Source organism: Pan paniscus, chromosome 19 (assembly GCF_029289425.2).
Source record: "Pan paniscus chromosome 19, NHGRI_mPanPan1-v2.0_pri, whole genome shotgun sequence".
Taxonomy (NCBI): domain Eukaryota; kingdom Metazoa; phylum Chordata; class Mammalia; order Primates; family Hominidae; genus Pan; species Pan paniscus.
Window position 1 is genome coordinate 32,395,739 of NC_073268.2, and position 23,149 is coordinate 32,418,887.

The 23,149-nt window shown below is 45.5% G+C and overlaps 1 protein-coding gene and 1 pseudogene across 1 annotated transcript in view; both read left to right on the forward strand.

Moving 5' to 3' along the window:
- Nucleotides 1-15,631, forward strand: part of LRRC37B (leucine rich repeat containing 37B) — a 32,355-nt gene extending 16,724 nt beyond the window's left edge. The window contains 5 exon segments of the mRNA XM_034943239.3: nt 7,810-7,928; nt 9,886-10,026; nt 11,227-11,519; nt 12,127-12,231; nt 15,408-15,631. Of these exon segments, the coding sequence (XP_034799130.3) occupies nt 7,810-7,928; nt 9,886-10,026; nt 11,227-11,519; nt 12,127-12,231; nt 15,408-15,470 (721 nt within the window). The 3' untranslated portion in view covers nt 15,471-15,631.
- LOC129394429 (endophilin-A2-like) lies at nt 2,393-4,958 on the forward strand (annotated as a pseudogene).
- Nucleotides 15,632-23,149: the final 7,518 nt, after the last annotated feature.

The following is a 23,149-nucleotide window of genomic DNA, read 5'->3' on the forward strand; positions in this document are numbered from 1 at the left end:
GGAGATCAAGACCATCCTGGCTAACACAGTGAAACCCAGTCTCTACTAAATATACACACACACACACACACACACACAAACACACACACAATTAGCCGGGCGTAGTGGCGGGCACCTTTAGTCCCAGCTACTCGGGAGGCTGAGGCAGGAGAATGGCGTTATCCCAGGGGGTGGAGCTTGCAGTGAGCAGAGATCACGCCACTGCACTCCAGCCTGGGCGACACAGTGAGACTCCATCTCAAACAAAAAAAAAAGAGTGCTTTATAGATTCTAGATACAAGTCTTTTCAGGGACCAGGTACAGTGGCTCATGCCTATAATCCCAGCACATTGGGAGGCTGAGGCAGGAGGATTGCTTGAGGCCAGGAGTTTTAGACCACCTGGGCAATATGGTGAAACCTTGTCTCTACCAAAAACATAAAAATTAGGCAGGTGCAGTGGTGCTCACCTGTGGTCCCAGCTACACGGGAAGCTGAGGTGGGAGGATTGCTTGAGCCTGGGAGGTCGAGGCTGCAGTGAGCTGTGATCGCCACCACACTCCAGCCTGGGTCACAGAATGAGATACTATCTCAAAAATTAAATAAGTAAATAAATAAAAACAAAAAACAAGGCCTTATAGATATGTGTTTGGTAAATATCTTCTCTCAGGTTGTGGTTTGTCTTTTCATTCTGTTAAAAGTGTTCTCTGGCTGGGCATAGTGACTCACACCTGTAATCATAGCACTTTGGGAGGCCGAGGCAGGTGGATCACTTGAAGTCAGGAGTTCGAGACCATCCTGGCCAACGTGGCAAAACCCCAATCTCCACTAAAAATACACAAATTAGCCAGTTGTGGTGGCCCATGCCTGTAATCCCGGCTACTCAGGAGGCTGAGGCACAAGAAGTGCTTGAACCTGGGAGGTGGAGGTTGCAATGAGCCAAGATTGCACCACTGCACTCCAGCCTGGGCAACAGAGTGAGACTCTGTCTCAAAAAAATAAAGAAAGAAAATAAATAAGTAAAGTTTTGTGAAGAGCAGAAGTTTTTAACTTTGATCAGCTTTAAGTTAGCAATTTTTTCTTATATGGCTTGTGCTTTTTTGTTTCTTACCTAAGAAATCTTTAAGAACCTGTTGTTTAATCCAAAGTGGAAAAGATTTACTCTCTATGTCTTCTCCCAGAAATTGTGTAGTTACATTTAGATCTATGATCCATTTTGAGTTAATTTGCATATATGGTGTGAGGTTTATTGTTTTTTTGTTTTTTTGCAATTTCATTTTTATTTTTTGGAGAAATGAGGTCTCACTGTGTTGTCCAGGCTGGTTTCGAACTCCTGGCCTCAAGTGATCCTCCGGCCTCGTTCTCCCAGAGTGCTGCAATTATAGGCATGAGGCATCATGCCTGGCCTTCTTTGTAGATATAGCTATAGATATATATCTGTCTATATCTATATATATCTTCACCAGGTGTGATGGCACACTCCTGTAGTCCCCGCTACTAGGGAGGCTGAGGCGGGGGTATCGCTTGAACCCAGGAGGTAGAGGTTGCAGTGAGCCAAGATGACACCACTGCACTCCAGCCTGGGTGACAGAGCAAGACCCTGCCTAAAAATATATATATATATATTTATATATATATAGTATATATATTTATATATGTATTTTTATATATATTTCTATATATATATTCTATATATATTTCTATATATATTTTATATATTTATATATATTTTATATATTATATATATATATTTCTGCAGGGCCCTATTGTGAGTTTGTTACACAACTTACTGCAACTTAAATTGTGCCACCACCACCCCCCACAATATGGCAAGCTAAATAGAAACTCAGTTATGCTAAGGCTGGTTGAGGGCACTATGCAAGATTAGCATGGAAAGGGCCCTTCATTTGGCACTCTGCTCCGTTCATTTTTGTCAGGTCACTTTCTTATCTTCACCGGGCTGTCAGATGTGTTTTACTGCTCTAGCCTCACTTTCCTCAGCCTCCTGCAGCATCTTCCCTGTAAGCTACATCCCTTCCTCTCTGGATGAAGTCCTCTTCATCGACCAACTTTCTCACTTAGTTCTCTAAGATAGTGAGGATCTGTCTGCTTTCTTCTTAACCATTAGTGGATAGGAAAAAAATGCTCTGATTTTCTGTAACCATTTGTCACCAAGGCCATAAAGACATTGAACTAATTTCCTTATTGGAGTTCATTATTGGAAGTCTTGAGGAGTTTACACATTTATCTACAAAGTAAGTAGGCCAGCTCATTTGTCTTGGCTCATGTGTAATCCTTAAAGCGTATTGAAAAATTACTATTCTCAAGTAAGGATAATGTATATCTCAGGTCACTTACAGTCTCAAAGTTTTGTCAGTATACTTTAAAACAATCCTGCGAACAGATCTAGATTGAAGGAGACTAAAGAATCATGAACTCGAGGTGGCCCCGGGGCAGGTGCAGAGCTGGCAAGCACGTGGTGGGGCCCCTGAGGCGTGCAGAGGGTCACACACCTGGGAGCCTGTTGCTGGCGCGGTCCGGGCGGGAGGTTCGGTGGCGGGAGGCAGTCTGTCGGTTGCAGGGCTGAAGAAGCAGTTCTACAAGGCGAGCCAGCTGGTCAGTGAGAAGGTCGGAGGGGCTGAGGGGACCAAGCTGGACGATGACTTCAAAGAGATGGAGATGTCATCAGCAAGGCGGTGACGGAAATGCTGGCAAGGACCATCAAGTACCTGCAGCCCAACCCAGCCTCGCAGGCTAAGCTGACCATGCTCAACACGGTGTGCAAGATCCAGGGCCAGGTGAAGAACCCCGGCTACCCGCAGTCGGAGGGGCTCCTGAGCGAGTGCCTGATCTGCCACCAGAAGGAGCTGGGCAACGAGTCCAACTTCAGCGACGCACTGCTGGATGCCGGCGAGTCCATGAAGCACCTGGCAGAGGTGAAGGACTCCCTGGACATAGAGGTCAAGCAGAAGTTCATTGACCTCCTCCAGAACCTGTGTGAGAAAGACCTGAAGGGGATCCAGCACCACCTGCAGAAGCTGGAGGGCCGCCGCCTGGACTTTGACTAAGAGAAGCGGCAGGGCAAGATCCCCGACGAGGAGCTGCACCAGGCACTGGAGAAGTTTGAGGACTCCAAGGAGGTAGCAGAAACCAGCATGCACAACCTCCTGGAGACCAACATTGAGCAGGTGAGTCAACTCCGGGCCCTGGCGGAGGCGCAGCTGAACTACCACTGGCAGGCCATGCAGATCCTGGACGAGCTGGCAGAGAAGCTCAAGCGCAGGATGCGGGAAGCTTCCTCACGCCCCAAGCGGGAGTATAAGCCCAAGTTCTGGGAGCGCTTTGACCTCGGAGAGCCTGAGCAGTCCAACGGGGGCTTCCCCTGCACCACAGTCCCCAAGATTGCAGCTTCATCCTCTTTCCGATCTTCCGACAAGTCCATCCGGACTCCTAGCAGGAGCATGCCGCCCCTAGACCAGCCAAGCTGCAAGGTGCTGTATGACTTCCAGCCTGAGAACCATGGGGAGCTGGGCTTCCATGAGGGCGACGTCTTCACGCTGATCAACCAGATCAACGAGAACTGGTACCAGGGCATGCTGGACAGCCAGTTGGGCTTCTTCCTGCTCAGCTACATGGACGTGCTCATGCCTCTGCCCAGTGACTCACTGGTGCCCCCGCCCCGCCCCTCCATCCACACTGGGTGGCACCCCCTGCCAGATCTCCTGCCTTCCATGGGCTCCTGCTGCCAAGGCGGTGTCCAAGCCTGCCGGCGCCACCCAGGCCCGGGTCCTTGAGGTACTCCCTCAGCAGGGAGCCACACTTGGGTGGGAGGCTTATCTGGGTGGGTGGGGACGCTTGTTTACACTAGCGCTGACTCCCAACGGTGACGGCTCCCTTCCTCACTCCATGGCGCCGGCCTCCTCCCTGCTCCCCAACTCCTCACCCAGCTGGCCCAGACGGGGCAACACTAAGGTGCTCTCAGAAACACTAATGTTCCTCCAGGGCAGCCCCCACCTCCGTCCTGACCCCACGGGGGCCCAGCCCACAGCCTACCCTCGAGTTCCACGGCCTTAACAGGCTTGGATCGAGTGTCCCTGTGGGGTGGCTCAGAGACAGGACCCTGGTTTTAAATCCCCCCACAAGCCTGCTCCTGGCGATGAACCCTAGCCCCACTCCAGGGCCACAGTACCCCAGCCTCACACATGCACTCCTCCCCAAGGCCAGGGCAGAGGGCCTCACTGTTTCCCTGGCCTGCTGTCAGCTTGCAGCCAGGAGACAGAGGCCATCTGGGATCTGCCCCACCTTCCCCCCGTACCGCTCCCCTCAACCAGGACAGAGAACATGGCCTCCTCTAGGGCCCTGCCTCCCAAGCCTTACCCTCACACACCAAGTACCTTTTCAGCTTTTTAACTGCCCCCAGCCAGGCCCACAGAAGCCTGTGTCACTCTGGCACAAGCTGCCACCACCAGCCACCTACACACCCCCCCAGCACACCTCGCACGGGACCACAGCCCCAGCCGTGCTGCTAAGGGCCAAGCACAAAGGCTCCAGTGAGCCAATGTTCAAGCCCCTGGTAGCCAGGCCTCCCCTTGCCGAGCCGCTGCCACCCCACCCTGTGGGAAGTGGCCCCAGCCATCTCCTCTAGACCACGGCAGGCAGCCCCGGGGTCCCCAGACCCCTGTCCAGGCCAGCATGTCTGCAGCCCTGACATCTGCTTCCTCTGTCGCCCAATCCAAAATCGACGAAATGGAGGGTCCTCTGGGCTGGGCCACATTCACATTCCCTTCCCCCTGAGGCCCAGCGAAGCCTCCGGACCCCAGGTTCTGCTCTGCACCCTCGTGGTCAGCAGTACATGAAGGGCACAGACACCCTGGCAGAGATGAGCACACAGCCTTGGGCACGGTTCAGGGCAAACTGAAATGTATGCCCGAATTTTGTAAACAGAAGTATTAAAGGTCTTTCTACAAAAAAAAAAAAAAAATCATGAACACAAAATGCAATGTCTGATGTTTGATTGGATTCTGAATTTTTTAAGCCATGTTATGATTGGGACAATTGTGAAAATGTGTATATGGAATGCATAGTAGGCAATGATAATATTAAGTTCCATTGGGTGATGAGAGTCTTCTGGTTATGGAGGAGAATGCATTGGTTCTTAGGGGCTGCACACTGATGTCTTTACTGGTGAAGGGTCATTATGTCTGCAACTGACTCTCAAATGGTTTGTCCAGAAAATGTATAGACATACACACATGGAAAGGAAATGTGGCAAAGTATTAGCTACTGTTGATTCCAGATGAAAGTTATGCAGGTGTTCGTTATACCATTTGAAAATGCTTCCTAGCCATCCTAAGCCTTAAAGGAAAAAAAGAAAATGTTTAAAATCAAAAGCTGGGGGCAGGAAAAGAATAACAAAACCTTTGGGCTCATGCCTGTAATCCCAGCACTTTGGGAGGCCAAGGAGAGGGGGTTGCTTGAGCTCAGGAGTTTGAGACCAGCCTGGGCAACATGGTGAAACCCCATCTCTACAAAAAATACAAAAATGAGCCAGGTGTGGTGGCACACACCTGTAGTTCTAGCTACTCAGGAGGCTGAGGCGGGAGGATCACTTGAGCCCAGGAGACAAAGGCTGCAGTGAGCCGAGATTGCACCACTGCACCCAACCTGTGTAACAGAGCAAGACTCAGCCTCAAAACAAAAGAAACATCTTTGTGTCAGAGTTAAGGTTGCTATATAAGTAAAATGCTAGGTTATGGTTCTGGGTACATTCAATCTATATGAAGATCAGAGGCTTCTATTGGACCCAAAGGAATACGAGTCACTTGTGATTATTCCTCTGTAGGTTTGAAAGATGTATCAGACCAACTTACTGGATGCAGTTTTAATTTAAAACTCTATACATCATACCCCCAACTCACAGACTTCATGTATCCATTGAATACTCTTCTGTTTCCACAGTCTTAATGTGGCCCTAACAAAGTCATCCTTTTAGAGGACTCAAAAGAGGCCCCCCTACAACTTCTGTAATGTAATATTTACAGTAGTTAACATTTATTGATCACTCACTGTGTGCCAGACATTTTTCGGGTAGGGATTCATTTAATCCTCAAAACTCATTTGAGGTAGGTACTATTATAATGACAAGGCCAAGGAACAGAGATTAAGCAATTTGCCCAAATTTACATTATTCACAGAGCTGGGATTTAAGCCTAGTCTGGCTGTGGAATCTGTATTCTTAATGACCATGCTATACTGCTTAAGATTAACCTTGAGAATTTATTCCAGTTACAGAGATTGTTTTTATTTCTCTTAAACTGCCCCCAAGAAGCCATAACAATAAATTAATCAATTATCTTGGTTTTCTCTTTTGCCCAAATTTATATTTTGAAAAAAATTCAAACATGCCAGAAAGATGAAAGAATACTACAGAATCCAGTCAAAGATCAGGCACTGCATGTCATGTCTTCATTTCCTTTAATCTAAAACATGCCTCTACTTTTTTTGATCTTTCATGACATTGGCATTTTTTAAGAGTCAAAGATAGTTGTCTCGTAAGTTGTCCCACAATCTGGATTTCTCTGTTTCCACATGAGATTCAAGTTAAGCATCTTTGGGAAGAATACTGCATAGGTGACGTATCTTTCCTGCCTCGTGACCCCAGGTGGCTCATAATGCTAAGTTTGATCACTTGTTTAAGGTGATCTTCCAGATCTCTCCACTGTAGTTATTTTGCTGGGTGTGGTGGCTCACACTTGTAATCCCAGCACTTTGGAAGGCCGAGATGGGCAAATCACTTGAGTCCAGTTTTAGACCAGCCTGAACAACAAGGTGAAATCCTGTCTCTACTAAAAATAACAAAAACAAAAAACTAAAATTAGCTGGGGTGGTGGTGCAAGCCTATAGTCCCATCTACCTGGGGGGCTGAATTTGGAGGGTCACTTGAGCCCAGGGGGTCGAGGCTGCAGTTAGCTATGATTTTGCCACTGTACTTCAGCCTAGGTGACAGACTGAGACCTTGTCTCATAAAAAAATAAAAAATAACTTTTCCCTTTGGTAATTAATAAAAAATCTGTGGGGTGGTACTTTGAGATCAGTGAAGATCCTGTTCTCAAATGTCTTTTCACCCAACTCCATCAATGATAATCTTTGTCTGAATCTATTTTTATTACATTGGTGGTTGCAAAGTGACACTTTTTAAAACTCTGTCATTCCTTCTACATTTATTAGCTAGCATTATTTCATTAAAGAACAACTCCCCCTCTTTTAAAATATCATTCCTCATGGATTTTTTATATATTATGTTGTAGTTTATTGTTGTTATTCTTTTGAATGCTCAAATTGTCCAGATTTGGCCAATGCAATCTCCGTTATTTTTTTAACCCCACAATCCAAGTTAAACGGAGCTATTTTTAATGCCCAGAGTAATTTCTAATACTTCCCACTCCCAACAGGAATTGAGAAAGGGCCTTCAGAAGTTGGGGGCTTATTCAGACTCTTCTTAGAAGTCTACCTTCTTCCTGTATACTTTCAGCCCAAAGTGAGACTTTTGAGTCGGGAAGAGATACCTCTGAATTTAAACTACTGATCAGTGTCACCCAATTCTAATCCCAACCACCTTTATTCTAGGCATACCATACTCACTGCCATGCTTACCCTTCAGTTGGGCACCTGTGTCCTCCTTCCCATTGGCCTTCTGGTTCCTACCCAAGTGTCCAGTCCACGGGTCTCAGTAACACCTCTTTGCCCAGCCCTGTGGTAGCGTTGGCTGCCTCCTTTACCTACTCAAGTAACCGCTTTACCACTAATTTATTGTTTTGTGTTTTCATCTATAGGATCTTACCTAGCCATATGGTCTGCTGCCTCTGCCAATTTAAAAATAGCATTGAGGCTGTCTCCAAGACAGTCAAGCTGCATTGCAACACTGCATGTCTGACTAACAGCATACATTGTCGTGAGTCCAAATTGCCTGGTGATAAATTGTTACATTATTTTAAGTATTTGTTTTTAAATTTTTATTTTTAATTGATGAAATGTTAAGCTGATGATATAATTGTTTTATTTACTCAGTCAGATTTCAACTCCCTCAACTTCTGAATGACTCCCTTGCTGGGAGTCAGGTTCTCAGTTATTATTACAAAATTTAATAATGGAACAGTTCCATATACATAAAGGACCAAGAGAAAGAAATGGGAAGGCTAGGGAATAACATTAACATCCACACACTGTGTACTGTGCTCTCTGCTTGGTGCTTTGCCCCCAGTGATAATTTCTTCATATAGTGCAATGTAGTTTGTAAGCTGGTTTTATATCCATGAGGTCTCAAGTACTCTCTGCCTTTTAGGACAGATGTAGATCCGGTTTTGTTTTTGTTTTTGTTTTTACAGTTTTATAAGAGTAGAAGTGATGCTGTTTTATTTGAAGCCTGAGAGCTTCTGGTTCCATAACCAGAAATTGCTACCTGGCTCTTCTATTGGAATGGAGGGCTTTTCCTTTCTTAGTCCATCCAACTCTGAACTTGCTCTGAATCTCAAACCTTTCTATTCACAGAACAAATGCTCAAGTTTTTTCAAGAGTTTTTCTGTAGATTAGGTTTATTAGCACCAACTTCATGACTTCTAAAATGTGACTGCTTGAATACAGGTATCTACCAGTGATATGGGGTGGATAATTAATAATGCTTGGCTACTTCTGTAAAGACAGTGTTGCTTATTTTTCAAAACTTTTTCTTTTTCTTTTCTTTTCTTTTTTTTTTTTTTTTTTTACCAATTATATTCTTCCCTTCTCCCCAAGAGGTGGGCAGAAAAGCATTGTTAATCTCCTTTTACAGGTGAGGAAAAACAAGATCAGAGGTGCTAAGTGCTGTAGCCTAGTGCCAGGTCTTCTGTCCCCAATTCTGGGTTCTCCCCAAGCCCATGTTTCTCCTTTCTCGCAATCTTTACTTCTTCCGCTGACCTTCAGCACCACCCAAAATACTTTTAATTCTGGAAAAGAAGCCCAGCTGCACACTGGCACACTTGACCTTCATGCAGTCAGAAGCTTTGGATGGTTCCCCATCCAAAATATTAGAGATGAATGAAAGTGAAGTAGGCATCTGACAAAAGTCACTTTTTCCCTTCTGCATTTAGGACCTCAAGTAATGTTTATCCAGAAACTGCTACCATACCATAGATTCATTGTATATTTAACAACATAGGCATACAATCTGGCAAATTAAAAATCTCTTAACCTACACCCTGAATCCCTGCCCAAATTTAAGAAAAGAACTAAGGTGGACACAGTGTTTTTTTCCATGTCACATCTTCTGTGATGGGGCTATGATATGTGGGAGCAGAGAATGGGGTGGGTGGGTGGAGCACATGCCAGATGAGGATCTGTCAGCAATGGGAGGGGGCATCCACTTTAGCATCTCCACCCTGCTCCTCTCAGAGGACCGCCTTTCATTGCATTCAGCTGCGATGGTAGCAAGAACACAGGCACACTGAGGATGAGGAGAGTGGGAGCCTTGTGCTGTCTCTGCATATGAGGCAGGACAGCACAGGGTATGGAGCAGTCTGCAGAGAGGCCAGTTCATCAGCTCATCAGGGAAGCACTTGTCTTCCACCTTGGGCTTTGACTGAGCACTGGGCAATTGGCCCCTGGGGATCAACGGAATAATCCTAAGCAGAGTTACTGTATGTCACACTATGGAATGTTCCAAGTAGGTGGCCATGTTTTCAAAAGATGTCTTTTCCTCCTTTCGTTGTTGCCATTTCATAGGTTTAGGTTTGGGTGTATGTTTCTCCTCTCTGAATGGCACTCGAATGTTTGCTGACTCTTACTCTGTGTGACTGGGGCATACAGCTATGGACTGAGTATGAAAGATGATCAAAGATATTTCATGATCAAAGCAGTCTCTTCTTTTCTGACAGCTGAAGAAGCATCTGTAGGCAATCCAGAAGGAGCGTTCATGAAGATGTTACAAGCCCGGAAGCAGCACATGAGCACTGAGCTGACTATTGAGTCGGAGGCGCCCTCAGACAGCAGTGGCATCAACTTGTCAGGCTTTGGGAGTGAGTAGCTAGCCACCAATGACGAGAGTGATGTTAGCAGTGCACTAAGTTACATCTTGCCTTATCTCTCACTGGGAAATCTGGGTGCAGAATCAATGTTGTTACCGTTCACTGAACAGCTATTTTCAAATGTACAAGATGGAGATAGGCTCCTGAGTATTTTGAAAAACAATAGAAAGAGCCCCTCACAGTCCAGCCTTCTAGGTAACAAATTTAAAAACCAAATATTTGAAAAAAAAATTAGAAACTGTGCAACCACAGGAAAACAGCCTGGCAAAGATTCAAAGTGTAGGCAAAAACCTGCAGAGAGTGAACAGAGTCCTCACAGGCCCAAGGAGCATCCAGGAAAGGCACTTCAAAGAGATGGGAAAGCACAGCACTAGGAAAGAACAGGATGCCCAGGCATTTGTGGACAATGCTGCCAAAGGAAAAAGGCTTGAGGGTCCAGCCCCGAGGGAGCTGGAACAGCCTCACATAGTGCAGGGGCCTGAGAAGGTAGTGGGAAACACCATCTACACCAAGCCTTCATTCACCCAAGAGCATAAGGCAGCAGTCTCCTCTGTGCTGAAACCCTTCTCCATGGGCGTGCCTTCTGCCTCTAGCCCTGCAAAAGCCCTACCTCAGGTCAGAGACAGATTGAAAGACAGCCTACACCATTTTAATTTTAGAAATGGCAATGGCTAGAGTGAAAAACATGAAGGCTGCTAAACCAATCGCACATTCCAGAAAAAAATACCGCTTTTATAAAACTCACTCCCGTGTGGCCCACAGAACACCCAAGGCCAAAAAGATTAGAAAGTTTAGAAAGGGCAGTTATCTCAACAGACCGATGCTCGCAAAGAGGCCGCTGTTCTCTGCAGCGAAGAGCCTCATAAATTCGCAAGGGGTTTTTTCATCCTTAGGAGACCTGAGTCCTCAAGAAAACCCTCTTCTGGAAGTAGTTGCTCCTTCAGAACGTTTTATAGAAAACACTAGTGTAAAAGACACAACTAATGTAAAAGACACAAAAGAGATGTGTTCAAAGACACATCTCTGAAAACACAAACTACAATCATCCTCCTGAGGCAGTTTCCGCTGGGACTGCATTCAACTTAGAACCAAATGTTAAACAAACTGAGACAAAATGGGAATACAACAATGTGGGCATTGACTTGTCCCCTGAGCCCAAAAGCTTCAATTACCCATTGCTCTCATCCCCAGGTGATCAGCTTGAAATTCAGCTAACCGAGCAGCTACGGTCCCTCATCCCCAACGAGGATGTGAGAAAGTTCATGTCTCATGTTATCCGGACCTTGAAAATGGAATGTTCAGAAACACATGTGCAAGGGAGCTGTGCCAAGCTCATGTTGCAAACAGGCCTCCTGATGAAGCTTCTCAGCGAGCAGCAGGAAGCAAAGGCATTGAATGTAGAATGGGATACGGACCAACAAAAAACAAATTATATTAATGAGAACATGGAACAGAATGAACAGAAAGAGCAGAAGTCAAGTGAGGTGAGGACCACACAGAAACATGAGACCCAGATTTCCCATCATTTAGCATATGCCAGGAAAGTGCCCACATAGGAGAACCTGGGACTCCCAGGCCATAGCTTGTCTTGGCCATGTAACTTTGGCCATGACAGTGATCTCCCACTTCGCTCATGTAGACAGTGAAATAGATTAGGGCACAAGATGAACTGTAGGCCGGGGGTGGTAGCTCATGCCTGTAATCCCAGCACTTTGGGAGGCCGAGGTGGGTGGATCACTTGAGGTCAGGAGTTTAAGACCAGCTCGGCCAACATAGTGAAACCCTGTCTTCACAAAAAATACAAAAATTAGCTGCGTGTGGTGACACGTGCCTGTAGTCCCAGCTACTCAGGAGGCTGAGGTGGGAGGATCACCTGAGCCCAGGGAGGTCGAGTCAGTAGTGAACTGTGATCGCACCACTGTACTCCCACCTGGGTGACAGAGTGAGATCCTGTCTCAAAAAAAATAAAAAGATCAAAAGAACCTGTAAGCTACTCAACTGGAATACTGGGGTTTTGAAAATTTAGCTTCCATTCTCTCTCTTTTTTTTTTAATTGTTCTTTCTTTTTTCTTTTTTCTATTTTTTTTTTAGCTCATGAAAGAAGTTCCAGGATATGACTATAAGAACAAACTCATCTTCGCAATATCTGTGACTGTAATACTAATAATTTTGATTATAATTTTTTGTCTTATAGAGGTAAGGACAATAATTAATTCAGGTTTTCAGAATACAATCCTGTGTTTGTGTGGATTCAGAATCCACAAACTGAAAACCAACGTCACTTTCCCACTTGACATTCTTCTTCTGTCATTTAAGGCTGAGGTGTGCTTTGTTCTTTTACTGCAATGTATATTCCAGGATTTTTAAAGGATCCTCGCTTCCAGGAGGTCTCTGTGAAATAAAACCAAGTTAATCCCACTAGACTATTTTAAGAAGTTAAGTTGATATAATAGCAAAATTTCTCCCACGCAAAACTATCTCAACAATTGGATGTACTCACTGAGTCACCCCTTACTCTGCCACTAATTTATTTCCTTGTTGCTTAAATGATGAGAGACATATAATCTCCACCCTCATGGAGTTGTCATCACCCTGGAGAGGAAGAAGACAGCCAAAAGAGAGAAGTATTGTCTTGTAGACTTACTAGATTCACATAGAATCATCCTTCTCCAGTGTGTAAGGTGTTGTCTAAATAGGTCCAGTTAAAGAACTACAGGGTAGCCATTTTTTTAAAAAAATTTTGGCCACGTTTTCAAATTCACAGGGGAGGGGGAATGTCTCATACTCCAGCCCTCCTGAGCCTAGGCCCTCTGTGAGATGTGTCACCATTTCTTGGACACCATATGAGACATTCCCCCTCGGATTAGAGATGCTCAACCTGCATCAACAAATCTAAAGCCTGCATCTGGCTACCCTAGGGCGAGTCCTGTTTACAGTGCCCATTCCTGGAGCTCGCCTCTTTTTGCCTTTTGTTTGATTATGTGATGTATTACTTTTCCCAGCAGGCCAGTGCTAGCATACTGGAAGAGGGATTTAATAAGCTGGCACCCTTGATGTAACTTATTTGCCTTATTGCCTTATTTGCCTTATTTGCCAACCTTATTTGCCTCATTGGCCATTTCCATTATGGTGGCAACCCTCCATTCCAGCCACAGCAGCCCCTCAGCGTCCCCCAGTCACACCGTCCCCATTGCTGCTTATCTGTGCCTTTGTCCATCTACAATGCCCTTATTTCACTCTGCCTGTGGGAGTCCTGTGAATCTCTCCAAAGCCAACTCAGTTCATCTTTCTGCTTGAAACCTTCCCTGAATAGGCCAGGTGCGGTGGCTCACGCCTGTAATCCCAGCACTTTGGGAGGCCAAGGCAGGCGGATCACAAGGTCAGGAGATCGAGACCATCCTGGCTAACACAGTGGAACCCCGTCTCTACTAAAAATGCAAAAAATTAGCTGGGTGTGGTGGCGGGCGTGTGTCATCCCAGCTACTTGTGAGGCTGAAGCAGGAGAATGGCGTGAACCTGGGAGGTGGAGCATGCAGCCAGCCAAGATCAGGCTGCTGCACTCCAGCCTGGGGGACAGAGAGAGACTCTGCCTCAAAAAAAAAAAAAAAAAAGAAAGAAAGAAAGAAACTTCCCTGAATATTCCAGCCCTCCTGAGCCTAGTCCCTTTGTGAGATTTGTCCCCATTTCTTGGACACCATATGAGAGACTTCAGAGGCTAAAGTGGGAGGATTGCTTGAGCCTGGGAGGTCGAGGATGCAGTGAGCTGTGGTCATACCACTGCACTCTAGCCTGGGCAACAGAGCGAGACCTTGTCTCAAAAACAGCCACCACCAAAAACTATCTTGGGATTTGAATAGGATTACCTTAAATTTGTAGATAAATTTGAGAATTGACATCTATACGACATTCTAGAACATGGTATTTCATGTCATGAATTCATTTCTTGTTAATGTCTTTCAGAAGAGTTTTAGGGTTTCCATCATATAGATCTTACACATCTTTTGTTAGATAACAGATCTTTGTATTTTTGTTCCTAAATACTTCAGACATTTGTATTGCCATTGTAAATGGGATCTTTCTTCCATTTTCTAGTTAGTTATTGGTGGTATATCTGAAAAGCAGTTGAGGTTTGTGTGCTGCTCTCTTGATTTTGTTTCTAGCCACCGTACTGAATTCTCATATTACTTCCAGTAAAATCTTAGTTGATTCTCTTAGGCTTCTTTGGCTAACATTTATTATTTTATATGCAAATAATGACAGTTTTGTCTCTTCCTTTTCAATACTTACACTCTTTCCTTCCTTTCCTTTCTTTTTTTTTCTTTCTCAGGGCCTTGTTGTCACCCAGACTGGAGAGCAATGGTGTGATCTACCTCACTGTAACCTCAAACTCCTGGGCTTAAGGGATCCTCCTGCCTCAGCTTCCAGAGTGGCTGGGACTACAGGCAGGCAGTGAATTTTAAAACTTTTGTTGTAGAGACAAGATCTTGCTATGTTGCCCAGGCTGGTTTTCCTGCCACTTTAGAGCAGGTTTCCTTTTTTTTCATACTTCTAAGAGTTTTTTATTAGGAATTGTCTGTTGAATGTTAGCTAAAACAGTCAATAAAATGCGTTAAGTACCAGCTGCATGCAAGACCCTAAGTTAGATACAGTCAGCCCTCTTCATCAGCAGGTCCACATCTTCAGATTCAACTAGATAAGGCTGAATATTTGAAGAAAGAAACAATAAAAATACAATTAGAAAGTACAGTATAACAACTGTTGCCATTATACAATATCTATACATTTTATTAGTGATGACCTAAAGTACATGGAACCAGGCACGGTGACTCACACTTGTAATCCCAACACTTTGGGAGGCCAACCTGGGCAGCATAGTGAGACCTTGTCTTTAATAAAAATAAAAATAAAAAAATTAGCCAGTGTGGTGGTATGCACCTGTAGTCCCAGCTACTCAAGAGGCTGAGGTGGGCAGATCACTGGAGCCCAGGAGGTTGCGGCTGCAGTGAGCTGTGATTGTGACACTGCTCTCCAGCCTGAGTGACAGAGGGTGATCCTGTCTCTAAGTAAGTAAATAAATAAAGTATATGGGGGGGTGTGTGTTGGTTATATGCAAACACTGCACCATTATATTTAAGGGATTGAGCATCCACAGATTCTGGTATGGTGTGGGGGCGATATCCTAGAACCAGTCCTCTGCAAGGTAGCAAGGATGACTGAACTGTGGAAGAATCAAAGCACTCTTAAACAGCATACAATTCCTGTCTTCAAAAAAGTTATCTCATCGGGTAGATGAGACTTAAAATGAATGAATACACATTGGAGATAGTGGTTGTTGTGATAGATAACCTTAATTGTGTTTTCTTCCAAAACAGGTGAATGCACATAAAAGGGCATCAGAAAAATACAAAGACAACCCATCAATATCAGGAGGCTGAGCACGAGTTAAAGCATGTGGATGGCCTGGAGCCATGTTTTAAAAATTGTTATTAAATATTGGTTTTTTACGTAAATCAATGAAAACTTTCTTTACTTTGTGGTTGTGTTCCTCAAAATGAGAATTTTTAACAATAATAAAAATAAAGCTTGTTAGATCATTTTTAATGGTAATAAATTGGTTACTGAAGATTTGACTAAAGAGAAAACTAGGCCAATCTAAGTAGAGTCCAAATGAAGTAGAAAGTCCATAGAGAACAGGCAAAAAGGAAGTTGTGGAACCACAGACAGTAAAAGGAAAAAATTGGCCAGGCGCAATGGCTCATACCTGTAATCCCAGCACTTTGGGAGGCTGAAGTGGGTGGATCGCTTGAGCCCAGTTCAGGCAACATGACAAAACCCCCATCTCTACAAAAAAAATGGTCAACATGACAAAACCCCCAATGTCTACAAAAAAATACACAAAACACATGAGGCAGGGGTGGTGGTGTGCACTTGTAGTCCTAGTTACTTGGTAGGCTGAGGTGGGAGTATCGCTTGAACCTGGGAGGTGGAGGTTGCAGTAAGCTGAGGTTGAGCTGTTATACCCCAACCTGGGTGACAGTTGAAAGAGTGAGACCCTGTCTTTAAAAAAAAAAAAAAAAAAAAAGGAAGAAAGCAAAGAAAAACAAAATTTATTTTTGTGACAAGGTCTCTTTCTGTCTCCCAAGCTGGAGTGCAATGGCATAATCATAGCCCACTGCAGCCTCAAACTCCTGGGCTCAAGGCATCCTCCTGCCATAAAGGCCTCCCAAAGTGTTGGGATTACAGGCATAAGCCACTGTGAGGCTAGATTTTTTTTTTTTTTTTTTTTTTAAGCAAGGTTTGGCTCTGTCACCCAGGCTGGAGTGCAGTGGTGCAATCTTGGCTCACTGCAACCTCTGCCTCCCAGGCTCAAGTGATCCTCCTGCCTCAGCTTCTCAAGTAGGTGGAACTACAGGTACGTGCCACCAAGCCTGGCTAATTTTTGTATTTTTTGTAAAGAAGGGGTCTTGATACGTTGCCCAGGCTGGTCTTAAATTCCTGGGTTACAGTGATCCACCCACCTCGGCCTCCCAAAGTGCTGGGATTACAGGTGTGAGTCACCACGACTGGCCAAAAAAAGTTAAGTGTTAAAATCAAAAAGAAAATTCACCAAGCCATTTTGCATATTTTTCTGGAAACATACAGATATATATATATAGAGAGAGAGAGAGAAAGAGAGAGATCTGGACTGGACACCTTATACTATCAGTTGGGTATAACTTTGTTTCAGAAAGGACAAAGGGAACTGATTAGAGTTAAGGCACATATATGTGTGTGTGTGTGTGTGTGTGTGTGTATTTTCCCAATTCCTCATACCACTCCTTTTTATTAATTTTTATTGAGATATAAGTTATACACCATAAATTCACCCTTTTAAATAAGTGCAGAATTTAGTGGGTTTTAGTATAGTATTTACAAGACTGTACAGCCATCACCACTATTTAATTCCAGAATATTTTCATCACCCCAGAAAGCAGCCCCAGAATCACTGGCCCTGCTCCCCATTTTCTCTCCTATTTCCTGGCAAGTATTTACTTACTTCCTATGAATTTGCCCATTTGGGACATTTCATATAAATGAAATCATACAATACATGATTTCACTAAATAAGACTTTTGTGTGTGGCTTCAAACAATTTTTAAAAATTGAGGTAAAGTAGGCATAATATTTACAGTCTAACCACTGCCCCCTCTCCCCACCTATTTTTTGAGACAGGGTCTCACTCTGTCTTCCTGGCTGGAGTGCAGTGGTGTGATCATGACTCACTGCAACCTCAACCTCCCCGGGGCTCAGGTGATCCTCCCACCTCAGTCTTGCAAGTAACTGGCACCACAGGCACACACCACCAAACCTGGCCAATTTTTGCATTGTTTGTAGAGACAGGATTTCGCTATGTTGCCCAGGCTGGTCTTGAACTCCTGGACTCAAGTGATCCTCCCACCTCAGCCTCCCAAAGTGCTGGTATTACCGGCATGAGCTACCACACCTGGCTGTCTCTAACCAGTTTTAAGTGTACAATTCAGTAGTGTTAAGTACATTCACACTGTTGTAAAAAAAATCTCCAGAACTTTTTCATCTTCCCAAATTGAAACTCTGTACCTATTAAACACTAATTCCCCATTCTCTCCTCCCAGCCCATGGTAACCACCCTTCTACTTTCTGTCTTTATGAATCTGACCACTCTAAGTACCTCATATGAGAGGAATCACAGAGTATTTGTCCTTTGGTGACTGGCTTATTTCACTTAGCATAATGCCCTCAAGGGTTCTCCATGTTGTAACATGCGTCAGAAATTCATTCAAGGCTGAATAATATATCCGTTATATAGATCAATCACATTTGAGTTATCCATTCATCAGTTAATGCACATGTAGGTTGTTTCCACCTTTTGGTCATTGAGAATAATGCTGCTGTATACATACGTGTATGCGTTTCTGCATGACTATTTGTTTGCAATTCTTTTGACTATGTATGTCTCGGCTAACTGCAACCTCCGCTTCCTGGGTTCAAGCGATTCTCCTGCCTCAGCCTCTCGAGTAGCTGGGATTAGAGGCACCTGCCACCACACCCGGCTAATCTTTGTATTATTAGTAGAGACGGGGTTTCACCATGTTGGCCAGGCTGGTCTCAAACTCCTGACCTCAGGTGATCCACCCACCTCGGCCTCCCAAAGTGCTGGGATTAGAAGTATGAGCCACCACACCTGGCCATGAATTTGGTCCAGTGTCTGAACTTCACCTCTAGAGTCCCTTCCAGCCTCCTACCTCACTCCCACCTTGGCCTCCTGAGTAGCTGGGACAACAGGCTTGCGCCACCATTAACCAGCTAATTAAAAAAAAGTTTTTTTCTTTGTAAATATGAGGTCTCCCCATGTTTCCCAGACTCCAAACCTATTTCCTAACCTTTATCATTATCTGCTTCTGTGGGATGTGAATGGAAGTGAGGTGTGCTACATTCAGGCTTTTAACACCTCCCACCTGCACCTTCTAATTCTTCCTTTGCATCTTCTGGCTGGACAAAGAGGGTCTTGTGGGGCCTCTGAGTCACTGGAAGAAGGTGAAGCCACAATATAGCTGGAGTCTGGTTCCCAGGTGCAGCAGTGTGATGTGAGTGAGAAAGTAGCCTTTAGTGCATTAAGCCACTGGGATCTACAGGTTGCTCGTAGATCAACCACGTCTACAGACGTGGGGGCACCACCATGCTCAGCTAATTTGTTATATGTTTATGTAGAGATGGGGTCTTGCTATGTTGCCCAGGCTGGTCTCAAACTTCTGGGCTTAAGCGATCCTCCCATCTCAGCCTCCCAAGTAGCTGGGACTGCAGGCGCATGCTACCATAACCAGCTAATTTGTAATATTTTTTTCTGTAGAGATGGAGTCTTGCTATATTGCCCAGGCCAGTCTCGAACTCTTGGGCTCAAGCAATCCTCCCGTCTCAGCCTCCCAAAGTGCTGGGATTATAGGTGTGAGCCACCATGCCCAACCAGTTGCTTAATTCTTATAACAGCCCTCGGAGGTAGGTTCCATTGTTAGCCCCAATCTTATTTATTTAGATGGAGTCTCACTCTGTTGCCCAGGCTGGAATGCAGTGGCATGATCCCAGCTCACTGCAACCTTCGCCTCCTGGGTTCAAGTGATTCTCCTGCCTCTGCCTCCTGAGTAGCTGGGATAACAGGCACAGGCCACCATGATTGGCTCATTTTTTTTTTTTTTTTTTTTTTTTTTTTTTTTTGTATTTTTAGTAGAGACAGGGTTTCACCACGTTGGCCAGGTTGATTTCGAATTCCTGGCCTCAAATGATCTGCCCACCTCGGCCTCCCATAGCCCCAATCTTTAAATGAGGAAATTGAGGTGCAGAGAGGGTCGGCCACTCGCCAAATGGGAAAAGCTAGAATTCTAACCCAGACCATTTGCCTTCAAAACCTACCCTGACCACCACAGTAACCTGTGATAAGGTGCAACTCAGAGTAAATAACCTCCTCTCTGGGCCCTGATGTCTCTCTACCTACAGTGGATTTCCTGTTCCTGTGTGGGGAGGGAGCTGCAACACCAGCCCCGGAGCTTTGAGCCTTGCCTCATCCTCCCTGTATATTAAGGAGTGCTCAGATGTGGCTGTAGCTGCACCTCTTTCTCCAAGATGGAGCCCACCCAGAGATGCTGTGTGCAAAAGGCTCGACTCACAGCTGGCGCATAATAAGCCTTCAATAAATGTTTGAAATTATTATTATCGATGGTGTCACAGTGCTGGCTGAAAGGCAGCATAGCTCAGCAGTTAAGCCAGACGGGCTGGGTTCAAATCCCATCTCTACCATGTAATAGCTGTGTGACCTTGGGTAAGTTACTCAACCTCTCTGTTCCCCCATCTATAAAATGGGGGAAATGACACTATCTATTTTATAGAGCTATTGCAAGGATTAGCATAGAAAATGCCTCAACCGTGCCTGCCACTGATGTCAGGTTTTATTATTGCTGTAACCCTTTCCCCTATTCAGAGTTTCATCTCCTAGATCCCCGGGCACGGAAACAGCTGGCTTTCAGATCAGGGCCTCCCTGGGAGGTTTTAGTCTCAGCACAAGTCACCTGCCTTCCCCCTCTCTGGCTCCCAGCAGCCCCATCCTTCCCCCAGTCTTGGCCCGGGTTCCAGCACCGTCTCCTCCCCTCCCCTTTGCCCCTCAGCCCCAGGGTGACCAAAGCCTCTGCCTCGTGGGACGGCTTTCTAGCACTTTCCTCCTTTTAAGAGATTGACTGCAATTTCTATAGTAACATCACATTAGCCAGAAATTAATGTCCTCATTAAGATAGCAATTAGGCACATTAGCGTGGCAATAAAAGAGAAGCTTATGAAATAACTGCTGGTTCCAAAATGCCTTTAATTTAGTATTTTATATTGTGCCATGTTATTAATTTTTTTCCCTCGGCAGAAGATAATAAGAGGAATGTTTGAATTGTGGGGAGGTTTAAAATAAAAAAAATTTTTGAGAAGGAAAGCAATGTTGATACCTGTAGACAGACGATCTGTCTTCTCCCCAAAACCCCATTGGTCCTGAGTCCATAGGGTGACTCCATGGGGTGTCAGAAGAGGGACAGCATTGAGGGGTAGGGGGCCAGGCCATGTCCTGGGACTTTTGGCCAGGCTTGGCATCCAGTGGAGATTGGAGTGGAACAGCCTTTGATCCTAGAAGCAGGAGAAATGGTGCCATGTTTCTTTGCCCTAAACAACGAATACCTGTTGGTTTGGGATTTTCCCCCCAATAGGCTCCATCTCCTGAATTCAAATTCTTTCAGCAAATGTTTCCTTGGTACCCTGTGGCTCTGACTCTGCCGTTGAGGGCTTTCCAGATTGTTGGAGACGACAGATGTATAAATGGGAAAATGCCATGATAAACTGGGAATGCAGTATTTTGCAACTTGTAATGAAATCATGGCTCTAGGCCAGGCACCGCGGCTCACGCCTGTAATCCCAGAACTTTGGGAGGGCAAGGTGGGAGGATCGCTTGAGGCCAGGAGTTCGAGATCAGCTTGGGAAACATAATGAGACCCCCCCCCCAACCCCATCTCTTAAAAAAAAGAAAAAGAAAAGAAAGAAATCATGGATCTAGGACCTGATTAGCCATGGATAGTAAAATCATTAGGGGAAAGGTGGATGAGGAATGGTTTTGTGTGGCCGGGCACAGTGGCTCACACCCGTAATTCCAGCACTTTGGGAGGCTCAGGCAGGCGGATCACCCGAGGTCAAGAGTTCGAGACTAGCCTGGCCAACATGGTGAAACCCCATCTCTACTAAAAATACAAAAATTAGCCCACTGTGGTGGCAGGTGCCTGTAATTCCAACTACTCGAGAGGCTGAGGCAGGAGAATTGCTGGAACCTGGGAGGCAGGGGTTGCAGCGAGTCAAGATCGCGCCACTGCACTCCAGCCTGGGTGACAGAACAAGACTCTGTCTCAAAAAAAAAAAAAAAAAGAAAGAAAACAAAAGAAAAAAAAAGGAATGTTTTAGGGGAGGCCTGTTCTGCTCCCATCTGAGCCCTGGGTCAACTTTAGCGTCCTAGGCTGGACATGATGTGGCTCCCATTGGGAGCAGTAGTAGGTTCGTGAGGGCCTGGAAGGAGACGTATCTCTCTGAGTTAAGGAGGGCACCTCAGAGGATCAGGCACATGAACAGAGACCTGAAGGAGAAAAAGCGGAGGATACACATAGAGATCTGGGGGAAGAAGGTTCCAGACAGGAGGAACAGCGGGTGCCAAGACTCTGGGGTGGGAACTAGCATGGAGAAGTAGAGATCAGCTAGGAGGCTGATGTGGCTGGACGGAAGTGAGAGAGAGAGGAGAGGAGGTGCAATCAGAGATATACCAAGGAAAGAAAACATGGGGGGCTGGGCACGGTGGCTCACGCTTTTAATCCCAGCACTTTGGGAGGCCAAGGCGGGCGGATCACCCGAGGTCAGGAGTTAGAGACCAGCCCGGCCAACACGGTGGAACACCGTCTCTATTAAAAATACAAAAATTAGTGGGGCATGGTGGTACATGTAATCCCAGCTACTCGGGAGGCTGAGGCAGGAGAAACGGTTGAGCCTGGGAGGCAGAGGCTGCAGTGAGCCGAGATCGCGCCACTGCAATCCAGCCTGGGCAACAAAGCGAGACTCCGTCTCAAAAAAAAAAAAAAAGAAAGAAAGAAAGAAAGAAAAAGGAAAAATGGGGAATTTCATTGGAAGGCATGCCAAAACACAAACAAAAAAGAAACAAATAAAGGAAAAATGGGGAAGGATTCCTCAGGAAGTTAAAGAGTTGACAATCAATTTCAGGGACCCCGGGATTTGAGTCTAGCTCCTTCGTGGGCAAGGGGACGTGCTGACCAATGCACACCTGTGCCTGCCAGGCTCCTTGTCAGTTACCTGTTGCCAATTAAGCTGTCTAACAAAGGCCAGGCACAGTGGCTCATGCCTGTAATCCCAGCACTTTGAGAGGCCAGGCAGGTGGATCACTTGAGGCCACAAGTTTGAGACCAACCTGGCCAACATGGCAAAACCTCGTCTCTACTAAAAATACAAAAATTAGTCAGTCGTGGTGGCGGGTGTCCGTAATCCCACCTACTCGGGAGGCCGAGGCAGGAGAATCGCTTGAACCCGGGAGGGAGGCAGAGGCTGCAGTGAGCCAAGATCGCACCACTACATTCCAGCCTGGGCCACAAAGTGAGACTGAGCCAAAAAAAAAAAAAAAAAAAAAAAAAGCTGCCTAACAACGCCCAAATCCAGCAGCTTAGGACAATCAGCATTAATTTTGGCTTCGCAGGCTACAGGGCAGTTTTTCTGCTCACCCACCAGCGTCTATGGGTCCAAGAGTCACACTGTATTTATTCAGGCTGGGTCTTTTCGTATATTTGGGGCCCGGCTGGCTATAGGCTGGTCTAGGACAACAGGATTCTTCCCTCATCCTCCAGCAGGCTAGCTCGGGCTTGGTCACCTGACAGGGGCAGGGTTTCCAGACATCGACCAGAAAGATGCACCACCTCTTCAGGCCTAGATTAGGAAGTGACTTCACTTCTGCTGCAATCCATTGATTGACCAAAGGAGATCACGAGACCAACTCAGATTCAAGGGGTGTGGAAATAGGCTCCACCTC